This window comes from Eschrichtius robustus, chromosome 2, assembly GCF_028021215.1.
Source record: "Eschrichtius robustus isolate mEscRob2 chromosome 2, mEscRob2.pri, whole genome shotgun sequence".
In the NCBI taxonomy this organism is placed as follows: domain Eukaryota; kingdom Metazoa; phylum Chordata; class Mammalia; order Artiodactyla; family Eschrichtiidae; genus Eschrichtius; species Eschrichtius robustus.
The window spans coordinates 57,420,574-57,444,508 of record NC_090825.1 but is presented as its reverse complement, the minus strand read 5'-3'; the positions used below and the strand labels follow the sequence as shown (position 1 = coordinate 57,444,508).

At 41.6% G+C, this 23,935-nt stretch overlaps 1 protein-coding gene across 1 annotated transcript in view; it reads right to left on the bottom strand.

The window, feature by feature from the left end:
• ARHGEF28 (Rho guanine nucleotide exchange factor 28) overlaps positions 1-21,043 on the bottom strand; it is a 285,463-nt gene extending 264,420 nt beyond the window's left edge. The window contains 2 exon segments of the mRNA XM_068535504.1: positions 20,772-21,009; positions 21,011-21,043. Coding sequence (XP_068391605.1) covers positions 20,772-21,009; positions 21,011-21,043 — 271 coding nt within the window.
• Positions 21,044-23,935: the final 2,892 nt, after the last annotated feature.

The window sequence follows — 23,935 nt, the reverse complement described above, 5'->3', positions numbered from 1 at the left end:
GATTCTGTGGGCAAGAAGTAACATTAACAGATATTGTTCATAACTGCTAGTGCATGGTGATAGCAAAACCAGACTGACTAAAGTCAATTTCTGCAGAAAAACTACTCCTTTATTGTCCGCACCCTGGCCGGGCAGCAGAGGGGGGCGGGGATGACCACTGCCCATCCTCGAGATGCCACTGAAACCGAAAAGGGCCGAGGGGACAGAATCAAGGCCAACAAGGAACAAGTGCAGAGTGGTAGCAAGTGGAACAAAAGCAAACAGATAAATCCTTGGGAGTGACGAAATCAGAAGTCAACTTCAAGTTCAAAATGAAACACATTTAAAATGCCAACAGGCTGCTGGAATGCATAAAAATTCTGGGAACAAACCACAGGTACTGAGAGGTCAGAACTCTGGGTCTAGGATATTGTGCCTAGTCTGGAGCCTTCTCCCTAAGAAACAGCCATGAACTTAGAGGTCATAATTGACCCACCAGATAGCATATTAGATTCTATGGAAAAACAATTTTTAACTTCTGTTTTTCATCCTGGAAAGATTTAAGATGACAAGGTATATAAATCAGATCCTCTACCACTGACAAGTGTCTTACCTGAATTGTGACAAATGGCAAAGATGAGATACTTAGTTTCACTATGAAGACAAATCTGAAAATGCAGAGGGAGTGAACATTTTTTTGGATCAGTTGAATAGAGTATAAGCTCTCCTGGTCTCTTTTACACGTGGACGAGCTGGCTTTCCCCTCTAAGCCTCCTGAGAGACACCACGGGAAAGTAAAGAGAGAAAGGAGTCCCACAGACTAGGAAGGATCAATAAACAAACTGCTGGACCTAGAGCAGGTTGTTTAACCTCCCATATCTCCTTAGTTCCCTTATCTGTAAAACAGAAGAGGTTGTTGTAGGAGATAAAGATAAGAGGCACAAGGCTCCAAGCAGAGTGCTGAGCAAAGGGAAAGCAATTAACAAATGGTTATCATCACCTTCATTATGGAACTCCAAACCAAATGACACAAAGAGGTCTTTCTATAGCTGATGAAAATCTCACCCCATTCTCCCTGTAACAGGGCCCTCAAATGCTACAGGGGCCGCATGGATGGTTGGATAAACCTCAGAAGCTTCATTCCTCCAACTGTACGAAGACAAAAAACACAGTGGTTCTATCTATGGCCTATGACAATCACATGCTTAGCTAATTATTATTAATTAGTTCATCTTTTGCAGTAGGAACACTATGTACCCTATCTCCCACCCCCACCCCAAGATCCAGAGGTTTTTTGGGTTTTTTCCCAACTGTGTTAAACAGCCAGTTCATTCCCAGGGAGGTGGCCCAACTCAAGACTCTGGGATAATCAATGTATACTTAGCCCAAATCATTTCTAGTATGGAGACTCAACTGACAACAGTAACACAATTTTACAATTGAATGACTCCAAAGCCAGATGAGATGAGCAAAAAACATTCCTGACCCTGTGGTTGCCTTTTTATTATGACCACCAACCCAAGAGTGAAGGGTCTTTTCGTCATTGGCTTTGAAGGATTAGAAGAGACTAATGCTTGGGGCTAATGAAAGAGTAAGGCAAACATTTACAAATCATTTAAGTGTACATACTCCCACCAACATATGAGAGAAGTACTCACAAAACCTCTCTTGGTGGCAATATATCTTTTCTGAAAGGGGTATTGTGGTCTCATGAAATGCCTCACTAACGCTTCTGCTCAAGTGGCTTTATACTCTGGCTAAACAACAGAAGAAAAACACTGGGTTTTGAGAGGGTTTTGATTGTGTTTTACTTTTTGCAACCTCTAGTACAGAAGCAGGGATTCCTGCTAGAACATGCCACTCATCAGCCCCTTTTCTTACACAACAGGCCTCTTTGAGACTTTCCTCCCCTACTTTGAGTTGTCTCCACATCTTCCTCCCATGTCACTGAATGCAGACAAAAAGACCCAGGACTGGTATCGTACCAACTGATCACATTCACTGCTTTTCCACGTGTATATTCACAGAGTTATGCCATAAATAATTTTTCACAAACAGAACTGTCATTCTTTAGGTTTTGTATTTATATGTTATTTAAACTTGCCAAGTATTTCCATCTATAATTTCATCTGATTGGCAAACTTCTCAGCTTTATCTAGAGGGCTGGTATCATCCCCATTCACAGAGGGGGAACCTAGAAGTGCAAAACACTCTACTAAAGTTCAACTAGGTTTGCACTCCCAATCTCAAGTTTAATTTTCAGACTAAGTGAGAACACCTGCATTTTATACAAAAGTGGTCTGTTAATAAATTCTTAACTAGCTGACAGAACAGTTTCTTAAAACTTTTTTCTAATGTTAGTAGTGCAGAAGAAAGTTCTGCTTTGACCTCTTTGGCACTATAAATATCAAAACTCTTTCAAACTGATGGGTGAGTGGCATTCTGACACAAGGCATGTAAAATATACTTAATAAGGCTGCTTAACTTTCTTAGGGGATTTTCATATTGTACATGTAACTGTTTATATATTGCTCAGAGAGTCACAGAAGGCAACAGATGAGGAAACTGAGGACAGGGATATGAGTCTTGCTTATGGGCTTGTGGCTAGGTGCCTGCCTGATCCCTTAAAGAGGAATGCAGAGAAGAATGCAAGGAAGAGCTGAGATGAGGGGCAGGAGCCCAGGTCAGGAGCCCAGGCCCACCTCACCCCGCTCCTGTCACCTTGCATACCGTAGTACTAGTGTCCAAGACTTGCCATTTTCAAGACTGCTATTCACCATATGTGCATCTCACCTTAATCATATAGTGGTTTTGACACTTGTATCTATGCATGACAAAAATGGGACATTTATTGTTAACATTTCTGAAACAGATTGGTTTACCAATAAATGTTATTCTTTTTCTATACAAATTTGTCATTCCTAAATAAAAGAGTACAAATGTGAAAAACTAACTTCCTTATCATAGTTAAAAGCTTATACTAGGGCTTCCCTGGTGGTGCAGTGGTTAAGAATCTGCCTGCCAATGCAGGGGACACGGGTTCGAGCCCTGGTCTGGGAAGATCCCACATGCCGCGGAGCGACTAAGCCCGTGAGCCACAACTACTGAGCCTGCGCGTCTGGAGCCTGTGCTCTGCAACGGGAGAGGTCGCGATGGTGAGAGGCCCGCGCACCGTGATGAAAAGTGGCCCCCGCTCGCCGCAACTGGAGAAAGCCCTCGCACAGAAACGAAGACCCAACACAGCCAAAAATAAATATAAATTAATTAATTAATTTTAAAAAAAAAACTTATACTAACGTGTCATAAGGTCTGTCTGTGATTGCATAAGTGATAATCACGACAGGCGTGCCTTCTTCAAATCTACTCACAGTCTTCTAAGTTACATGGGATACACTATAAACTTACATGCTTTTAATGTCTAGTGATGTTAAGACTCACTATCCCATGTAATCCCACATCACAAGAAAGGGAAGACTTCTGGTGGAAGAAACCACTGTCTTTTTACTTAAAATAAGTTACCTACTGTATACTTATACTTAAAATGCAATAATTCTTATGGACTTATATATATTACCAAATGTAAAATAGATAGCTAGTGGGAAGCAGCCACATAGCACAGGGAGATCAGCTCGGTGCTTTGTGACCATCTAGAGGGGTGGGATAGGGAGGGTGGGAGAGAGACGCAAGAGGGAGGAGATATGGGGATATATGTATATGTATAGCTGATTCACTTTGTTATAAAGCAGAAACTAACACAACATTGTAAAGCAATTATACTCCAATAAAGATGTTAAAAAAAAAAATGCAATAATTCTGTATCCAAGAAAGAAAAATAAAGGATTTAAACCATAAACTTATCCTACCAAAGAAAGCAAGCAGTAAATCACAAAATCACACAAAAAATAAGGCAGACTATAAAATAAAATGCTGTGTCTGGTATCTCACTGATAAAAATACAATTTATAAAAGTGTTTTTATTATGTGACAGAATGCATGTAAGTTTAGTTATGATTTTATTGATACATACACATTTTTACTAATCAGGAATATACTGACTCAAATATCCAAAGGTAAACACATGAATGTTCAACAGCTGCACAAGTTACTGACTTAAAAATTCTTCTTTGCACACATCCATGTAATTTCTTAATGTAGAAAAAGGAGATTTCTGCACCTACTTCCACCGGAAGATGCTACAGGTCAAGGAAGGGTGTTTCATTGGCTCTTCCTCCCTGCCAGAGGCCCCAGCACTGAGCATCTCAGAGCACTAAGCCCATACCTCCCCTAGAGCCGCTGTACACGCTGCCCTGTAAGGAGAGCCTGCATGACACACCTCTCATCAGGGGCTGCAGCAAACTTTCCACATCTCTCATATTGCTTTGTATAGCACCTTGCTTATAACAGAGCCCAATATTTTATTTCCCTGTTTTATTTCAAGGTACCTCAAGGTCATTGTAAAAAATTGTGTTCAACTGCATATGTACACAGAAAATAAAAACTCTCTCTAATCTCTCCATAGATGACTGAACAATATTTCATGCACGTCTGGCCTTAGGCCAGGTCTGTCAACAGACACGTCTTAACACCTACTTAGCTAAATTTTACACGCTGGAGACAAGCAGATCTGCTCACCAGACAGAGTCATCCTGGCTGGACATCAGTCTTCAAAAAAGCTACTCGTTCCCTCTTCCTTGTAATAAGCCTTAAATTCAATACAAACAAAAGTGCAGCAGCTACTCTAAAGAAGGAAAAGAAACTATGAAAGTATCAGTAGGGAAATCAACCACATATTTGGAATTCTATGGGAATAAGTTAACAGAAGAAAACAGGCACCTGGCAGGAAAATATTTTAAGGAAATTATTGAGACGTGATACATTTCCTGTCAAAACAACACATGAGGTGGTGATTCATTTGATTAGTATCTTTTAAGCGCTATGCGACTTTAAATGCTCCATAAACTTAATGATATTCAATTGTGGCAACAAAGGATTTTATTTTTTAAGTACTAAGCTGTTCAAATGATCCTGTGCCCAAGAATAAAAACAAGCATGTACTCAATGTATTCACAACAGTATTCTTTAATGCCACTAAGGCAAGATAAGGAACTACTGTTTGCCTTCCCTAGTTTAGTTTTGGCCAAACTGGTGGCCATGGACGTAATTCAAGTTATGGAGTCTTTAGTGCTGGACTGGAGAGCTGTCCGCCAACAACGGAAACGTTAGAATCAGTTTGCGCTTAACTTAAGCAGACTCCAAAGCCTTGATCAAACATTCAGAATTCTGTAAAATTGCTTCCATTCTCAAGTGTCTGTAGTTAGAAAAAAAAAAAAAAAATATATATATATATATATATATATATGGCTGGGTTTTTCCATACAAATTTAAAATGTAAACTCATTACAAGACTATTGCCAAAATAAATTGAAATACAAAATAGACATTACTGTTTGATAATATCCAAGTTTCTCCTCTGCTCCCCACCAAATAGTTATCATAAGCCCAAATTTGAAAGGGTTTTTTTTTTAATTAGCAACAATTATTTAAGTTCAATAAGCGTTTCAAGGCAAGTGCAGGAGGTTCTAGCTGAGTTATGACACCTGATACTCCAATTATATTTATGAACTAAGTACACAGATTTTCATTAAAATATCTATTTCTTAAATTCACTTCTGTTTTTATAACATCACTGAAGCTGATACATATTTACAATATAGATTATGCTTAGGAAACTATACCAAACAACAACAACAACAATAACATAAAGACCAGGCAATACTTTGATTCCCATTATACCAGGTACGGCTGCCAGGCTGCTCAGAGCACCCTGCCCTCACCACCTCCACATCACAACATACGCATGTGCTTTCATGGCTTCTGATTTGGCAGCACTGAGATTTCCTGAAAAGCTACTTCTAAGCCTCTTCTCTCTAAGCCTTCAGCACCCATACAGGCCTGCCTCTTAGTAATTACTAGCCAAACTCAACTCAATGACGGCTCAAAACTCTAACAGAACTCTCAAACCCCCTGAGGTAGAAATGCTTTGGAAAGGACTCCTGGATAAAGGTTTAGAGCCCCTACACCCAGCAAGTAGAATCCCAAACACCAGTACAATAAGATATCTTTATCTTGAGGTGTCATGCCTTAAAATGCCACCTTTTTATCAGCACAAGTTTACGTTCTTTAATATTACTAGTCAGGAGCTACATTAAATACTAGAGGTTTTAGAAATTTGCTATACCTTTTGAAAAAAAAGGAGGATTTCACTTGTTCAATTTTACAAGTTGAAAACAAAGTGGAGCGAGGTGGGGAAGGAGAGGGGAGAAAAAGAAAGAATCATTATAAGTGTTATTTTAGCTAAAAATTGGCATTTATCAAAAATGCCATTGGGACTTCCCTGGTGGCGCAGTGGTTAAGAATCCGCCTGCCAATACAGGGGACACGGGTTCAAGCCCTGGTCCAGGAAGATCCCACATGCCGCGGAGCAACTAAGCCCATGCACCACAACTACTGAGCCCGCATGCCACAACTACTGAAGCCTGCGTGCCTACAGCCCGTGCTCTGCAACAAGAGAAGCCACCGCAATGAGAAGCCCGCGCACTGCAATGAAGAGTAGCCCCCGCTCGCTGCAACTAGAGAAAGCCCGCGCGGAGCAACGAAGACCCAATGCAGCCAAAAATAAATAAATAAAAATAAATAAACTTTAAAAAAAAAAAAAATGCCATGAATTTCAGTGCATATTCTCCACCCAGCCTCAATGGAGTTAGGGACATAAAGTCCATCTGCTAAAATGAAATTAATACCTATTTTCAGTCATCTTTGAATTCAATTAAAAATAATTACTAGATTATTACTGGCTGAGTCCACCTCACTGCTCGTGAAGTATTCAGACAACAATAACATGAGCTGCCATCACAGGGAAATCTCAGGGTATAAGCAATCATTTCTCCCGGTAAAGATGCAACCCTGAAGTAGCTTCTTCAAACCCAACTTCCTGAACAGTTCAGATGTTGCCAGTCAAGTGTCTGAAAGTGCTCTGAAAACCAAACATTGGCTAGTAATCCAAGGGAGGCTCAAGACACCATCCTTACCTCCAGAAAAACACAGAACTCGAGAGTTAGGATGTACCATGGAGAAGGTTGGCCCAACCTCTCAGGTTTCAAATGAGTTCACTAGGGGGACTTCCCTGGCAGTCCAGTAGTTAATAAGACTCTGCGATTCCACTGCAGGGGGCACGGGTTCAATCCCTGGTCGGGGAACTAACATCCCACATGCCACACGGCATGGCCAAAAAAAAAAAGAAGCAACCTAAAAATTAAAGGATATGAGACTTTTGCCTCATAATTCCTGTCCCATGGAAACTATTTTTTCTTTTTTTTATTATTTTTTTTTTATTGAAGTATAGTTGATTTATAATGCTGTGCCAATCTCTGCTGTACTGCAAAGTGACTCAGTTATACACGTATAGACAGTCTCTTTTTTATATTCTTTTCCATTATGGTTTATCACAGGATACTGAATGCAGTTCCCTGTGCTGTACATTAGGACCTTGTTGTTTATCCAGTCTGTATGTAATAGTTTGCATCTACCAACCCCAAACTCCCAGTCAATTCCTCTCCCTCCCCCCTTCCCCTTGGCAACCACAAGTCTGTTCTCTATGTCCGTGAGTCTGTTTCTGTTTTGAAGATAGGTTCATTTGTGCCATATTTTAGATTCCACATATAAGTGATATAATATGGTATTTGTCTTTCTCTTTCTGACTTACTTCACTTTGTATGATAATCTCCAGTTTCATCCATGTTGCTATAAATGGCATTATTCGTTCTATTTTATGGCTGAGTAGTATTCCATTGTATATATGTACCACATCTTCTTTATCCATTCATCTGTCAATCAACAGTGAGGTTGTTTCCATGTTTTGGCTATTGTGAACAGTGCTGCTGTGAACATAGGGGTACATGTATCTTTTTGAATTATAGTTTTGTCTGGGTATATTCCCAGGAGTGGGATTCCTGGAGCATACGGTAATTCTATTTTTAGTTTTCTGAGGAACCTCCATACTGTTTTCCATAGTGGTTGCACCAACTTACATTCCCACCAACAGTGTAGTAGGGTTCCGTGCAACCTTTCTAAGTAAAGAACAAGGAAACATTCGAATTCCCATGGCTGACTTTAAAGATTTTAAAGATTCTTGACACTATGTTTTATATTCAATAAACAAGCTATCAACATTTCTGGTTATTAAATAGGAGAAGAAAAAATACATAAGCATTTTATATAACAACTTAGTGTAACATGAAACATAACAATTTAAGAGAAATGCTTCTATTTATTCCCCCTAAGAATCCATCAATTTAAAACTTAATAAAGCATTAATAATAGGTTTTGTGTATTGCCCCTGACCACCAAGAATGGTGAGTGGCCAGCAGGAGACTGGTTAAGTCTCTAAGGGCTGTGATAGCCGGTATAAAAGCAACTTCCAGAAATTCATCCCTGAGAACTTCTGAGGGAAGTTGCAAAGCTAGCAATTTCACAAAATGCAACGCTGAAGTGTTAGATGAGCTGTTTCTTATACATAAATATATGTAGTGATACATACTGGGTGTTCTGTCACTCCATCCCACCCAGATTCTACCTCCAAACGTTATCATCAATCAATGAAATCACTACTTAAAGAAATCATCATGATTCTTAGAACTAATCGAAGACCTCCCATCTGGAGAGGATATGGATTCTGTGGAGATGTGGAGAGATCATTATGTTCAAGGAGCTCCCGATTCCTAGGTTTGTGCTCTTTTCTACTCAAATGATAAGAAGAATTGCTTTGTTTTTATCCTCCCCCCTGCCTCTTTTCCAGAACAAATAATGAGGATATCATGCTCTAAAGAACTGTGTCAGACATACTAAAGCCCCAAATAACATGAGGCTGCCAAAAAACTAAGGATAATCAGATTTTTATTTCAACTTATTTTTTAAGCCAGAACATCAAGGAAGGGATAGATAGGTCTGCTTAGGACTGGTGATGTAGTGTAGATGAATGATAAGGAGAACTCCTCTACAGCTGTTGAGATTTTATCTCCTCTTGGAGAGAGATAACCTTCCAATTGAAAAGGACAGAAAGAACATCTGTAAGTGGGAAAGTCGATCATAAGAGGGCACCTAGAGGCTCTGAATAAGTTGCAGGCTGCTGGACAGGCCAAGATAGGAGAGAATCCAATGAGATTTTCCAACCATAATCAGTCAGGAACTGTGGACAATGACAGGATTCAAATATAGGAGACAGGAACATATCATGCCAATTTTCAAAAAAGCCAATTCTAAACTACAGACAGAAGGAGCTTCATATTGATCATAAGCAAGATTCTAGAACAGATTAAAGGGCTGATGTCTGAGTACCTCAGAGGAAGCAGTGGCTACTTGGAGTCAGTGTGGGTTCCCCAAGAATAAGTCACGTGACAATAACCCCATTCCATTATGTGGTTACCAAACTGGTAACTCTATATAGTAGAGGTACAGTAGATTTGGTTGACAAAGCATATATCCTTATGACAGGATGGAGGATTAAGAATCCGATGCTAGTGTAAATAGGATTAATTCGTTGAACAACTCTACCTGAAATTGATAAACATCAATCTGAAGTGAAGTTTGTATAGACACATCAAATTGTTCTGCCCTAGACCTCAGCCTAGGCAATAATTTTATTATTTCCTTAAGACATTAAAGAAATGCATATCAAATCTGTGGACAACTTGGAACAAAAGAGGGTAGTGAATGATAAATGTATAGATAAACAATCTAAAAGACTTTGAAAGGCTAGAACAGATGGTCATATACAGGAAAATTTAGATAAATATTAAGTTTTATTTATAGGACTAAGAAGCCAATTGCACACATCCATGAATGAGGAGATGGGGCTCAGCAGCAACAAGTGTAAAAACAAATTGGTTATTTTGAGATGACTGAACATCAAGAGTCAATGGCCTTGTTTAGAAGGACCATAGTCGGAAAGCCATTGTTTGAGAAATTATTCTGTCCTAGGTTCTGTGCTAAGCATTTTACATAGACTATCTTATTGTGTCCTTTTAACCCTATAAGAGAAATAGGTAAAAACTGAGACTAAAAGTTTAGATGACTTGCCCAACACAAGGTAGAAAGTAGCAGAGCTGAGAGTCTCCCCAACTTTCTACTCTGTAACTGGTAATCTTAACTATGAGGTTTCAGTGCTTCCCTGGGGGGTGAGGCGGGTCTCAGCAAGGGTGGGAATGGTTCTACTATACTCTGCACCATCCGTCAGCATCCGGAAGCACTACACTTTAAGAAAAATATAGCAAATTGGTATATGTTCAGTATTCAGGGTAGTGAGAGGATTCAAAATCATGTCACTTAATAAGAGCTGAAAGAGATTTACCAACTTAAATAAGGCTTAAAGGTAGGGTATGTAATTAATTTTCAAAAATGTAGGGGGCTGTTATGTAAAATAAATTGTTCAGGGGCTTCCCTGGTGGCGCAGTGGTTGAGAATCTGCCTGCCAATGCAGGGGACAAGGGTTCGAGCCCTGGTCTGGGAAGATCCCACATGCCGCGGAGCAACTAGGCCCGTGAGCCACAACTACCGAGTCTGCGCGTCTGGAGCCTGTGCTCCGCAAAAAGAAAGGCCGCGATACTGAGAGGCCCGCGCACCGCGACGAAGAGCGGCCCCTGCTTGCCGCAGCTGGAGAAAGCCCTCGCACAGAAACGAAGACCCAACACAGCCAAAAATAAATAAATAAAAAATAAAGAATTTTTAAAAAATAAAAAATAAAAAAGTAATAAATTGTTCATAATGGCCCCCAAGCAGCAGAACTATAAAATTTAATACAGGGGAAATGGTTTTTTAACAGCCTAAAGGTTTCCAAAGATAGACCACCTACAAACCAATGAAAATAGCCCTGGGAAAGCTCTACACTACAACAAAGCAGCAGCAGAAACCCTGTGGAGCTCAAAAACTGAGGATGACAGCAGAGAGAAGCATAGGAAGCATTTTACCTGCATCCCTCTATCCCTCAGTCCAGAGCAGCTTGGTGCCAAGAAGGATCCCCATGGAGGGATTTCACCCCACAAGGAAAAGGACAGTAGTAGAACCCTGGTAGGCCACCTCAACAATTCACAAAGGACAAGAGCAAGAGGGGAAGAACAAATGAACTACAAAACAATCAGAAAGCAATTAACAAAATGTCAATAGTATGTCCTTACCTATCAATAACTAAATTACTCTAAATGTAAATGGTTTAAATTAAAAGACAAAGAGTGGCTGAATGGACAAAAATACAAGACCCAAGTATATGCTTCCTACAAGACACTCACTTAAACTTTAAGGACACTCATAGGCTAAAAGTGAAAGGATAGGAAAAGATACTCCATACAAATGGAAACTAAAAGAACAGGGGTAGCTATACTTATGAGACAAAATAAACTTTAAGTGAAAAGTTATAAGAAGAGACAAGGTCATTATATAATAATGAGGTCAATTCATCAAGAGGATATAACAATTGTAATTATATGCATGCCAATATTGGAGCACCTAAATATATTAAACAATTATTAACAAATCTGAAGGCAGAAATAGACAGCAATGCAAGAGTAGGGGACTTCAATAACCTACTTTCAACAATGGATAGATCATCCAGACAGAAAATCAATAAGGAAATAATGGACTTGAACTATACTTTAAGCCAAATGTACCTAACAAACATACAAAACATTCCATCCAACAGCAGCAGAAAACACATTCTTCTCAAGCACACACAGAACATCCTCCAGGATAGATCATATGTTGGGTCACAAAATTAATCTTAACAAGTTTAAGAAGATGAAAGTCATATAAAATATCTTTTTTCAACCACAGTGGTATGAAACTAGAAATCAATAACAGAAGGAACACCAGGAAAAAAAACAGATGTGTGGAAATTAAAACACACTCTGAAAAACCAACTGGTCAAAGAAATCAAAAGAGTAATTCAAAAATCTTGAGACAAGAATAGAAACACAACATACCAAAACTTATGGGATGTAGCAAAGGCAGTTCTAAGAGAGAAGTTTTTAGTGATTAACATTTAAAGGAATGAAAAAAGAAACATACACAAATCAATAAATGTGTTAATAAATGCAGAAAAAGCATTTAACAAAAATTCAACATCCTTTAATAAGAACTCAACAAATTGGGTATAGAAGGAACACACCTCAACAAAATACAGACCATATATGACAAACCCACAGATAATACTATACTCAACAGTGAAAGGTTGAAAGCTTTCCCTCTAAGATCAGGAACAAGACAAGGATGTCCCCTCTTACCACTCCTATTCAACATAGTACTGGAAGTTCTAGCCACAGCAATTAGGCAAGAAGAATTAAAAGGCATTCAAATAGGAAAAGAAGTAAAAATGTCTGTTTTCAGATGACATGATCTTGTATAGAAAATTCTCAGTACTCCACAAAAAAACTGTTAGACCTAATAAATGAATTCAGTAAAGCTGCAGGATACAGAATCAACATACAAAAATCTGTTGCATTTCTGTACACTAATTAACTATCTGGAGAATAAAGAAAATAATGCCATTTACAATAGCATCAAAACCAGTAAGATACTTAGGAATAAGTCTAACCAAGGAAGTGAAAGATCTATACACCAAAAACTGTAAGACACTGAAGAAACTGAAGACAAACAAATGGAAAAATATCCGTGTTCATGAATCAGAGGAGTTAATATTGTTTAAATGTCCATACTACCCAAAGCCATTTACAGATTCAAAGTAATCCCTATCAAAATTCCAATGACTTTTCAGAAAAACAGAAAAAAATTGTCCTAAAATCTGTATGGAACCACAAAAGTCCCTGAATAACCAAAGCAATATTAAGAACAAGATTGGAGGCATCATACTTCCTGATTTCAGACTATATTACAAAGCTACAATATAACAGTCAAAACAATATGGTACTGGCTGAAAAACAGACATAGAGACCAATGGAACAGAACTGAAAGCCCAGAATAAACCCATGCATATATGGTCAATATTTAACAAGGGTGCCAAAAACACTCAATGACAAAAGGATAACCTCTTCAATAAATGGTGTTGGGAAAACTGGATATCCATATGTGAAAGAATAAAATTGGACCAGTATCTTACACCACTCACAAAAATTAACTTGGAATGGATTAAGGACTTGTAAGACCTGAAACCATAAGACTCCTAGAAGAAGATAAGGCAGGGGAGCTCCTTAACAACATCTTAGCAATGATTTTTGGATATGACACCAAAAGAACAAGCAACAAATGCAAAAAAATCAACAAGTGGGACTACATCAAACTAAAGCTTCTGCACAGCAAAAGAAACCATCAACAAAATGAAAAGGCAACCTACAGAATGGGAGAAAATATCTATAAACCATATATCTAATAAGGGGTTAATATCCAAAATATATAAGGAACTCAAACAACTCAATAGCAAAAAAAAAAATCTCATTTTTAAAATGAGTAGAGGACTTACACAGACATTTTAACAAAGACAACATACGGACAGCCAACAAGCACATGATGCTCAACATCACCAATCAGGGAAATGCAAATCAAAACCACAATGAGATCACCTCACACCTGTTACAATGGCTATTATCAAAAAACAAGAGATAAATGCTGGTGAAAATGTAGAAAAAAGGGAACACTGGTGCACTGTTGATTGGAATGTAAATTGGTGCAGCCACTATGGAAAACTGGATTGCAATTCCTCACAAAATTAAAAATAAACTACCATATGATCCAGCAATCCCAATTCTGGGTACATAGCCTAAGGAGATGAAATCATTATCTCAAAAAGATTGCATTCCTGTGTTCATTGCAGCATTATACACAATAACCAAGAAAGACATGGAAATAACCTAAGTGTCTGTAAAGATGAATGTATAAAGAAAATGTAATATGTGTAACACAGTGGAATATCATTCAGCCATTAGAAAAGGAAATCTTGCCTTTTGCGACAACATGGATGAAATGGAGGGCATAGAACTAAGTGAAATAAGCCACCATAGAAAGACAAATTCTAGGGACTTCCCTGGTGGTGCAGTGGTTAAGAATCCGCCTGCCAGTGCAGGGGACATGGGTTCGATCCCTGGTCCAGGAAGATCATCTGAAGCCCACGCACCTAGAGCCCGCGCTCCGCAACGAGAAGCCACTGCAGTGAGAAGCCACGCACCACAACAAAGAGTAGCCCCCGCTCGCAGCAACTAGAGAAAGCCCACACGCAACAATGAAGACCCAATGCAACCAAAAATAAATAAATAAAATATAAATAAATTTATAAGGAAAAAAAAGAGACAAATTCTATATGCTATACAACATCAGCAATACGTGGAATCTTATGAAAAAAAGAGGCCAATTTCATAAAAACAGAATAGAATGGTGACTCAAGAGGCTGCGGGAATGAGGAAACAGGGAGATATAACTGAAAGTCTGTACCTCTTGAAAAGTTCTGAGTATCTAACATACAGCATGGGTGACTATAGGTAAAAATACTGTATTGTATACTAGAAAGTTGCTGAGATTAGATCTTAAGTGTTCTCATCACAAAAAAGTTAACTATGTGAGGTGATGGATGTGTTAATTATCCTTGGTAATCATTCCACAACGTACATGTATATCAAATCATACTGCACACTTTGACAAATAATTGTGTGTATCTAAAGTTGAGGGGGGGAAAACAAAGATAGACTGGGGTATCTGTGGTTACTGGTCCCCCATTACTGAAAGTATTCAAGGACAGTATTCAAATGGTCAACCATGTGGAAGTATGCTATACAGGGGGATTGTTCACCTGCTAGAAACTAGAGAAAAACCTTTCAGGATTGTTTCAGTCCTAAGATTCTAACTCTGAACAAGAATTTCATTCATTTCCCCAGACAGAACATACAATTTCCTAAGAGAGGCCTGCGTAGCCTCTCATTTATATCTCAGAAGGACTAGCTATCTAACTTCTTGAGCAACATTCTCCTTTCCTCCCCTGCAGCCCAATATTTTCCAATGCGATCCACACCTTATACACAGGAAAACAATCACCATTAGCCTCCATGGGGATGCTGTAAACTAGGACTTGTTGACATGACAGTTAGCAAAATTACTAACCAACCAACCAATATAGGTATATTCTGTGGAGCCCCCTACAGAGTAGCCTAAATCAGGGTCCCTGCCATCAATGGGCCTACAGTCAAGTTGGAAAGTTGAGAAGTTGGTCAAGGGTTTCAGAGAGATGGTGGTTTGAACTTGCTTTGAGGATTGCAACAGATTTTCGCTAGAAAGGAAAGGGAACAAAGGAACAAAGTCAAAGAAGGTAGGGAGTACACGGCACATTCCACAGGCAGGTACCAGTCCTGGCTAATGGGAGCAGGGGTGGGGGGACACAAGAGGAGGCAGTAGGAGACAGGTGACTTGCCCATAGCTTAAAAGGGATACCAGGAGAATTACCCTTCCCTGGATTCTTTCAGATGCAGAAAGCCAGAAACACTAAAGGTTAGGTAAATGGCTAGCAAACCCTTTTATAAATAGCTAGTATCACCTTTTTAAAAAATGATGCCAGGGGACTCCCCTGGTGGTCCAGTGGTTAAGACTTGGCCTTCCAAAGCAGGGGGCGCAGGTTCAATCCCTGGTCGGGGAGATAAAATCCCACATGCCTCCCGGCCAAAAAACCAAAACATAAAACAGAAGCAATATTGTAACAAATTTCAATAAAGACTTTAAAAATGGTCCACATCAAAAAAAAAAAAAAAAAAGATGTCAGGCCCAAGCTGAGTGATTATGAACCCAGGTGATTCCAACGAACAGCCAGGCTCAGAATCCTGGGTTCGGGGCTCAAATAACCCATAATCTCATTAATCACTGGGTACCCCCTACTTTTTGAAACTAACACCTGGCCACACAGCAAACCAGGAGGCTGGTGGAGCAAGAAAATGAGGAAAACTGTCGAAAAAGGACCATGCACAGACAATAAACAATGGTCATTAGGGAGAAGAGACAAATTTGCTCCACAGACTTCGCCTGAACCATCCAGCCCAACGAAAACTTCTTAATCTTCACAAATGGTCAGAAGTCCTTAATGAGACTGCCTTTGCTCCAAGCCCTTCTAGTTTACAGCACCCCTGCAAAGGCCATTGGTGATGTTCTCCTGTGTATCAGGTGTGGAAATACTTTAATCATGAAATTCAGAAATAATCAGTCCACTTGTCTTTCATCTTCCCAGATCTACCCCACCCCTCTTCCACAAGAAGGGGTTCCACAGAAGAAAGGGAGCAGGATGGCCTATGACCCACATGCATGGGATCCAGACATTCATGTCTAAAATCTCTCTGGACTAAGTCCAGAAAGATAACTCAGTCATTTCAACCTGATGACTGTCTGGTGATCAAGGTGAGGTAAGTTAATAGTATTATTTCATAATCCCTTCAAACGTTTACTGACCGCCCGCTGCAGGCGCAGTTCTGACCCTGTGGACAGTACATTCCTGTCCTGTGTTGCCCAAGACAGCCACGGCTGAACTGACAAACGCCCTCCTCACCTTCAAATTTCAGGACAGTATAGAATGTTAGAACCAGAGGTCCTTAGAGACCATCAAGTCTACCCCTTTCCGTTTGACCAGATGAGGAAGCTGAGACCCACAGAGGGGTCATACTTGCCCAAGGTTACACAGATGAGAGGCCACAGGCAACAGTCTCCATCCCTGCCTTGGACTCCCAGCCTAGGGCGCTTCCCCTTGAGATCACACGGACATCTCACTGCCTTCTGAAACCTGGAAAACCTGCTCAAGCTCCTTTTTTTTTTAAATGTCTATTTTCTATTTGTTATAAATATAACCATCATTTTCTCGCACTTAATCTCTACCAGGCACTACCAGAAGGGCTCTCTGCAAATTAACTCAGTGAATTCTCCCAACAACCCTAGAGGGCAGGTTACAGTGATTATCCCCATTTTACAGATGGGAAACCTGAGGTAGAGAGAGGTGGTACAGCCAGGACAGAGCCAGGACCGTCTAATGAGACAGGCTGGCTCCGGAGTCCCCACTCTTAACCACTTGGTTATAGTTTACAAAAGATAATTGCTTTAACTTATAAAATGATGGAAGAAGAGGTGCAAGCCTTAAAAAGGGCATGATCACTAGTGTATGATAATGAATTTAAGAGCTAAACCATACATTTCATTAATATATGCAATATATTTCATGATTATTTATTAAGGGAATGTCTGTATATTTGAGGGAAATACAGAAAGCATGTTAACATCTTAAGCATTTTTTAAAGGCAAAATGATCATGTGCACACCAGTCAAACAAAGCCTGCCACTTGAAATAGGCAGAATGTTATCTGAGTGCTGAGTACACATGCTATTATGTAAAGCGAAGGTGTCGTTGCCCATCTCCATCTATGCGGGCCTTCACTCGTGGCTATGAGGCATTCTTTTTACATCAACTTTCTACAGAAATCAAACCTCAAATTAATAAACTGAGGATTAAAATAAGAGAACACACCTCTGAAAATTAAAATACATTTTTTATAAAAGTGTTCAAAACCAAGATCACTGGAACAATTGCCCAATATTCAATTATGTTTTCACTTTCCTTCATACTAAAAATGATGTCAAATCTCATTACCTTGGTTATCCAGGAGAAGAAGTCCAGGAGCAATAATGGTAGAAATAAGCAAATTTCAATGTGCCAAAGAGCAAATTTCAAGGGAAAAATTGCAGTCAAGTTAAGAAGATGTACTATCACAGAAAAAATTACCTGCCATTTTATCAGCCAAATGTCTTAGTGTTGAGTGTGGAGAGGCCCACTCAAAATGCAACAGATCCTAAAAATTCTAAAATCAGAAAAGTACAGTCTAAGACATGAAATCCACAGTCCAGAGAATTAAAGTACAGAGCAGTGCCCTCAAATAGTTTGCCCTCAAATATTTGTTGAATAAATATAAGAAAATGTTCACAAAAAGAGAGGGGCATGATAGAGACCATCAAAATGGCAACATAGCAGAGCGACACTGCTTTGAGGTTTTGAGAACTTTTAAATACCTGGAAAATTACAAAAGAACTAAGGATTATAGAGACTGGACAAAAATGGCAGAGTACCATCCAATCAGGGCAAAATGCTCTGTGGTCTAGTACCTGACCTGCACTTCGTAAGAAAAATATCTCTAAGCCCAGCTTTGCCTACGGGAGGGATCTGGACTCAAGCCCTACAGCGTGGCATAATATTTACAGTACAACTCTAACATGGCAAAATTCCCTGAATTTGGTGCACTTCAAGTATAACACTGTTTTTAATTTAGAACTCTCAGTGGGAGTTGCCCAGCTTGACCCATCTCTTCGTAACAAATTTAAGGTCACAGGAAAATTATCCTATAGCTTCTCTGTTTCACTAAAGCAACATAAATACAAATGCAATTAGACAAAACCTACATAAACCAGATCTGTCATATCTGATCAGTAAATTAAAGCATAATAAAATTACAGTCAGCCTGGGAGTTTGAGAGTAATTTGTACTCTCTGCAGTACCATTCTAACCATGTGCCAATTGTAAAGGGTTTTCCGACATTTACTGGGTTGGCCAAAAAGTCTGTTCAGGTTTTTCCGTAAGATGTTATGGAAAAACCCGAATGAACTTTTTGGCCAAACCAATATATCATAAACCTTTTTTCTGGGGAGTCACACTTGGTCATAAACTCTGGCAGAACTTGAAGTTAGAGCTTAAGTACCAATACAGTGGTTACCAATTTTGTACAGAATGCTTAATATAGAAGTAACATTATATTCCTTTATTTGTTTTAATACCTATTTAAAACACATATCCTTTTCTCATTTACCAAAGGAGGTCATGTGTCACAGCTCACCTGAAATTCCTGTGCAACTTATGTCTTAGCCACAACAGTAGTTTCTTATAAGAGCACAATGAGAAAATATTCCAAACTCTTCTGCAGTACTCACATGATTAAACAAAAAAAGGTGTGAAACACAAGTGAGGCCCCTGATGAAATTTCATAGAGCCTTAGTTACCAACTACTATTTCCTCTTTACCTTTAAGTGTTTCTGAACTGCTTAGAGGACAGGAGAAGTGCTTCAAAGGAAAGTCTAACGACACACCTGTTACATAACCTGTTCTTGGTTGGCCAGGCTATGTGGTTTTGATAAGGAAGAAAACACAATCAAAAGGAGGACAAACACTGATTCTCTGTTCTCCATTCTCCCATTAGCCAGGACATTCACCTGAGTCAAACGCCCAATAGCTAGCTCTGTGCCTCAGTTTCTCTAACCACTAAATATGAGGTCTGATGCTATCCAAATTCCTGTTTGATCAAAGTTAATGAGCACAATAATCACACAGAAAGTCCACATCAGAACATTACACTGAAATACTATGTTGTATAAGAAAACTCCAAAGGTTTTTGCAGTAGTAATTTCTTTTGCTCCAAATACTACAAAGGAATCAGATTGGCTATTAATCAAGATAAGGCAAATACCTATGTGCTTTAAGTATGTGTATATAAAAACCCAAGACAGTTATACTAAAAAGCTTCCCAGGTAATCTGCTTGGATTATGATGTGCAAAGAGCAACCCACAGAACCCAAGAGAACAGGTCTTCGATTTTTTGTTGTGAAAAAAGGACTTCAATTCCCCTGACATCTTCAGGGCCTAGAACACAAGATGGCAAAGCTTTAGAAAACCAGGGACCCCATGGGACCCCAAATGATCAGTTCCTTCTAAACATCTTACGTTTTCGTATTTCTTACCCAATTGGCGCGGGTCTGGTGGTAAACCTCTTTAACTCTGGGTCTGCGGGGACTTGTCTGGACTCAGGCAGAGGTCAAGAAGGGAGAAGCTGCGCAAACACAGATGTTGCTGCCAGCTACAACCAATGGGGGGCGGGGGGGCGCTGTGGGCTCCTAGGGAGGAAGATGGATTCTCTCCTGGAAATCTAATTGGTGTCTGGGAAACGAGAGTTGGGTTTCCAAGGCTGCCTGTGCACCCAGCTTCCACAAAGCCCTGCATAGGCGAGGATGCCTCCCTGGCCAACAGGCCGTCATTATGCCCCTGTGGAAACTCCCAGCACGGGAAGGTTAGGGGACCAGCAGGCACACCCCAGGTTTCCAAGAGGAAAACAGATCCACGAAATAATCCTAAGGAAGTCCAACGGAATTCTGGCCGCCTCTCCTAACCAAGATAACTATAGATGCCTTTTAAAGCACAACATGTGTTTCCACATGAAAGAAATGTTAGCGCTTGTGTCCTGAGCTTCCGCTTGGTGTGCTGCTCTCTGGCGACCCGGCCCCGCCGAGCACCCTCACCCCGGAGCCAGGCACTGATGGGGAAGGGAAACCCCAGCTTTCGAGGCTCTGCCTTCTCCACCGCAAGAAGACCATTTATTTCCCCGGCGCCCGAAGGACAGCGGCCGGGCTTCCACCCGCCCATGCCCGGTCCCCTGAGCGGGGCCGGCGGGGGCGAGAGGGGCCGCGCGGTCCGGGCGACCCAGCGCTCCGCAGCTGCAGCCGCCGCGCCGGCCGCGCCGCCTCTGCACTTGTTGCCATCCCCGAGGACAGGGAGGCGGCGGCCATCCCCCGCGCCGCCGAGCCCGCGGCAGCACCCCCTTTCCACCTCCGCTGATCCTCGCGCCCTCCGGAACCCTGGAGAAAGTAGCTCCGCGAGGGCGAACTCAGGTGAGGCGGCCAAACTTTTCCACCCCGGGCGGCCGGGAGACGCGGGGATGGAGCCCCCAGAGAGCACTTACCCGGAGGTGCTGTCCCGCAGCCTCCGACGCCCGAGCGAGGCGCTGCCCCCGCGCCCTCCCCGAGGGCGCCCGGAACGCGCCACCGGAGCCGGGCAGGATCTCCCGAAGCGGCCCACGCCCCGCGGCGGCGCGGCCCGGGCAGCGCGAGGGGGCGGAGCCGAGGCCGCGCTCCGGGGCCGCGCTGGCTGCGCCTGCGGCGGGGGCCACCCCGCTCGCTCCGCGCCTGCCGGCTGCCGCTGGATCTCCGCCTGCCCGCCTCCCGGCCCCGGCATCACATGGCCGGGCCCGCCCGCCGCCGCGCCCGACACCGGCTCCAGGAGGAAACCTGAAGCTGCCCGACCGCGCGGGCTCCGCCGGCCCCCTCCCAACGCCCGCGGCCGCTTGCCTCGGCCTCGCTCCCCCGGCCCCGAGCGCTGGGACCGGCGGGGGCTCCGAGCCCGGGGAGCGCGAGGTTGCGCCCTGGTGGCGGCGCCCGCGCGCCCCGGACCCCACTGGCCTCGCCTGGGCGCCGCCAGAGGGAGGGGTCGGCTGCCGGCTCCTGAAAGGAGATGTGTCTGGCCCGAGGCAGCCCCAGGCTGTCCTCGGCCAAAAGCCACCACAGTTGTGACTTAACGTGGCCCATTTCTTACCTAAACATCTGTAGACGCCCTCTTGTTTCTCGAGGCTCAGGTTCCTCAAGCCGAGAGCTTCGCGAGCTGCGATTCTCTGCGCCTTCACGCCAGCAAGGGGCTCCATTAGAAGTCACCATAATATGAAAACCCTCTTTCTTACCATGAACAGCAATATGAGAGGGACCCCCTTACCATCAACGCACTTTTCTGGTTAGAACTGATCGCAACCCCAAGCAGAGAAGCCTCTCCATCAGCCAGGCCTTCCTAAAAGAGACTTCAGATAATGATAGCAGCTTTAAAGGCAAAAGTACCGATTTGATTTTTCTAATAATTACCTTGAGTCTTTGTTTTGGTTTTCCTGTGAAGACCTGCCGCCCGCAGAACCAGTAATCTCCACAGTCCTAACACACAGGGCACTTTTGGAGTATATCATATTTGTTTTTTTCAAGTGAAGTAGCCCGAGAGAGCTGGCCACCGAGACACCCCTCCCCAGCTGTCACCAACACCTCTCCTGGGCCTTAGCCATTTTGGCCTCCCTCCTGGTCCTCACCTTGCCCAGCCCACCTTGCCGACAGAGCAGCCTGAGGAAGAAGGCAAGGCTGAAGAAGAGAGCAAGGAAACCCTGCCTTGTGTCCTTCACCCTGTTCCAAGGCAAAGGTCCGGGCTTCTGCCTTGATAAAGTGACCCCACCCTGGCAAAGCTCGCCTGACCCCATGCTGCAATCCCAGCTCCTGCTTCGCGGAGCTGGGACCCCAAGGCCTGGCCTCAGGGACTGCCTTTTAAAGAAAAAGAAGTTCCTGCCCATTTCCAGGACTTCAAAGTACTCAAGACAAAAAAAATAAAAAGTTTTATATTTTTCAAAACTAAAAAATATTTCCAACCCTAAAATGTGTACTGGAGATTAACTGAACAACACACTTGACAAAAATGGTTTCCAATCCGTGGTGAGCAAAAACATTGATGAATTTGTGGCCTTTGTTGTTATGCTTCTTTTTACATCACTGGTACTGTGCGTTTTCTTTCTTTCTCCCCCCTCCTTTTTTTCGTTACTTCTGTCAGATATGTAGATAGAAAAAAAATAAGAAAATGTGGGAGGAGGACCAACTATTATAAGAAGTTACCCCAAACCTCCTTCCCCACTAAAATTAAGAAACAAACAAGCAAAACTAGTACTTGTGGAACCCTCAGCAACTGAGGACATATAATCATGCTATCTGCAGTTTTCTTGCCCTCTCTCAAGCACTGAGCTTGATCAATATTTAAATATTTAAATAAGTACTTGGCTTTCAACTTCTCTTGGTTCAATATTAAGCAAAGTGTACTCTAGCAACCTTAAAAGAAGCCCGTGGATATATGCAGCAGGAAGCTATCAATCCTCTGCATCTGATTGATTTTGCTGCTCCAGATATAGGTCACTCAGGACACTGAGATAGTGCTAAGCTTGGCTGAGATGGCATTTGTTTAGAATTCAAAGACTACGTATTCTCCAGCCCCAGAAAAGGGACATTCAGCCAACAAGAAACCAGGCTGGTAATTCAGTTGGGAAAATTCTTACTTCCCAGTGAATATTAGGCCAGTGTCCCAGCTCAGCTTTGTCTTTTCTAGTTATTCAGTCTCCATTCATCCTTACAGACTTCAGACAGAACTCCATAAATCCTGTCCAGTTTCTGCCAGCCTCTGAACTTTGGCAAAGCTTAATGACCTTACCACACAATTTAGCACCTGATTCTTTTCACTGTCATATGTCAGACTAATTCAGGTCCTTAGCCTCTTCACTTGTCATTTCAAGGGCAAAGACTGTTTTTTTTATCCCAGTAATCTCCACAGTCCTAAGACAGGGTACCTTTGGAGTATTTAATATTTGTTTTTTTCAAGTGAAGTATCATATCAGTTATGCAGGTTGGAAAATGTATATCACAATTTTCAAACTTTTCTTTAATGGATTAAAACCACTCAAAATTCTGTTAGCTACTTAATTCTTTCCTGGTCTTCATTCTATTTCCTTTGCCAGTAATTCTCAAAGACTGAATAATGGTAAATCTAATGTTCGGACATATGAGTTAGGAAATTATCAGTGTTTCCTAAATAAAAGCATGACAGTAGAGGACAATAGTTTTGGGGTGGGGGGGGGACAAATTTTGGAACTAGAAATTGGATGAGCTTGGGAAGAGCCAGCCTTTCTAAGCCTCCATTTCCTCAGCTGTAAAATGAGCATAAGAATAGTATTTATTATCATGGTGAAGATTAAATGACTGAAGGTGATTATGGGACACATAATAAGGATGTAGGAAATGGTGGCAATTAATTTTTCGGGGTATGTATATACTAGGAGAACACTTCAGAACTTTGAGAATTAATAGAGCATGTCAGACTCCAAGGTAAGAAACTAGTTCTGGACTATACACTTGGTTGCTCAGAGTGAGAAGGTTAGGGAATACAGAAGAGGCCAAAATGATCAAAACCAGGGGGCAAATCTTGTGGGGAAAGGCTCACAGTTCTCATTCTGGCTCCACATTAACATCACCTTAGAAGCTTTAAAAATGAGACCTTGAT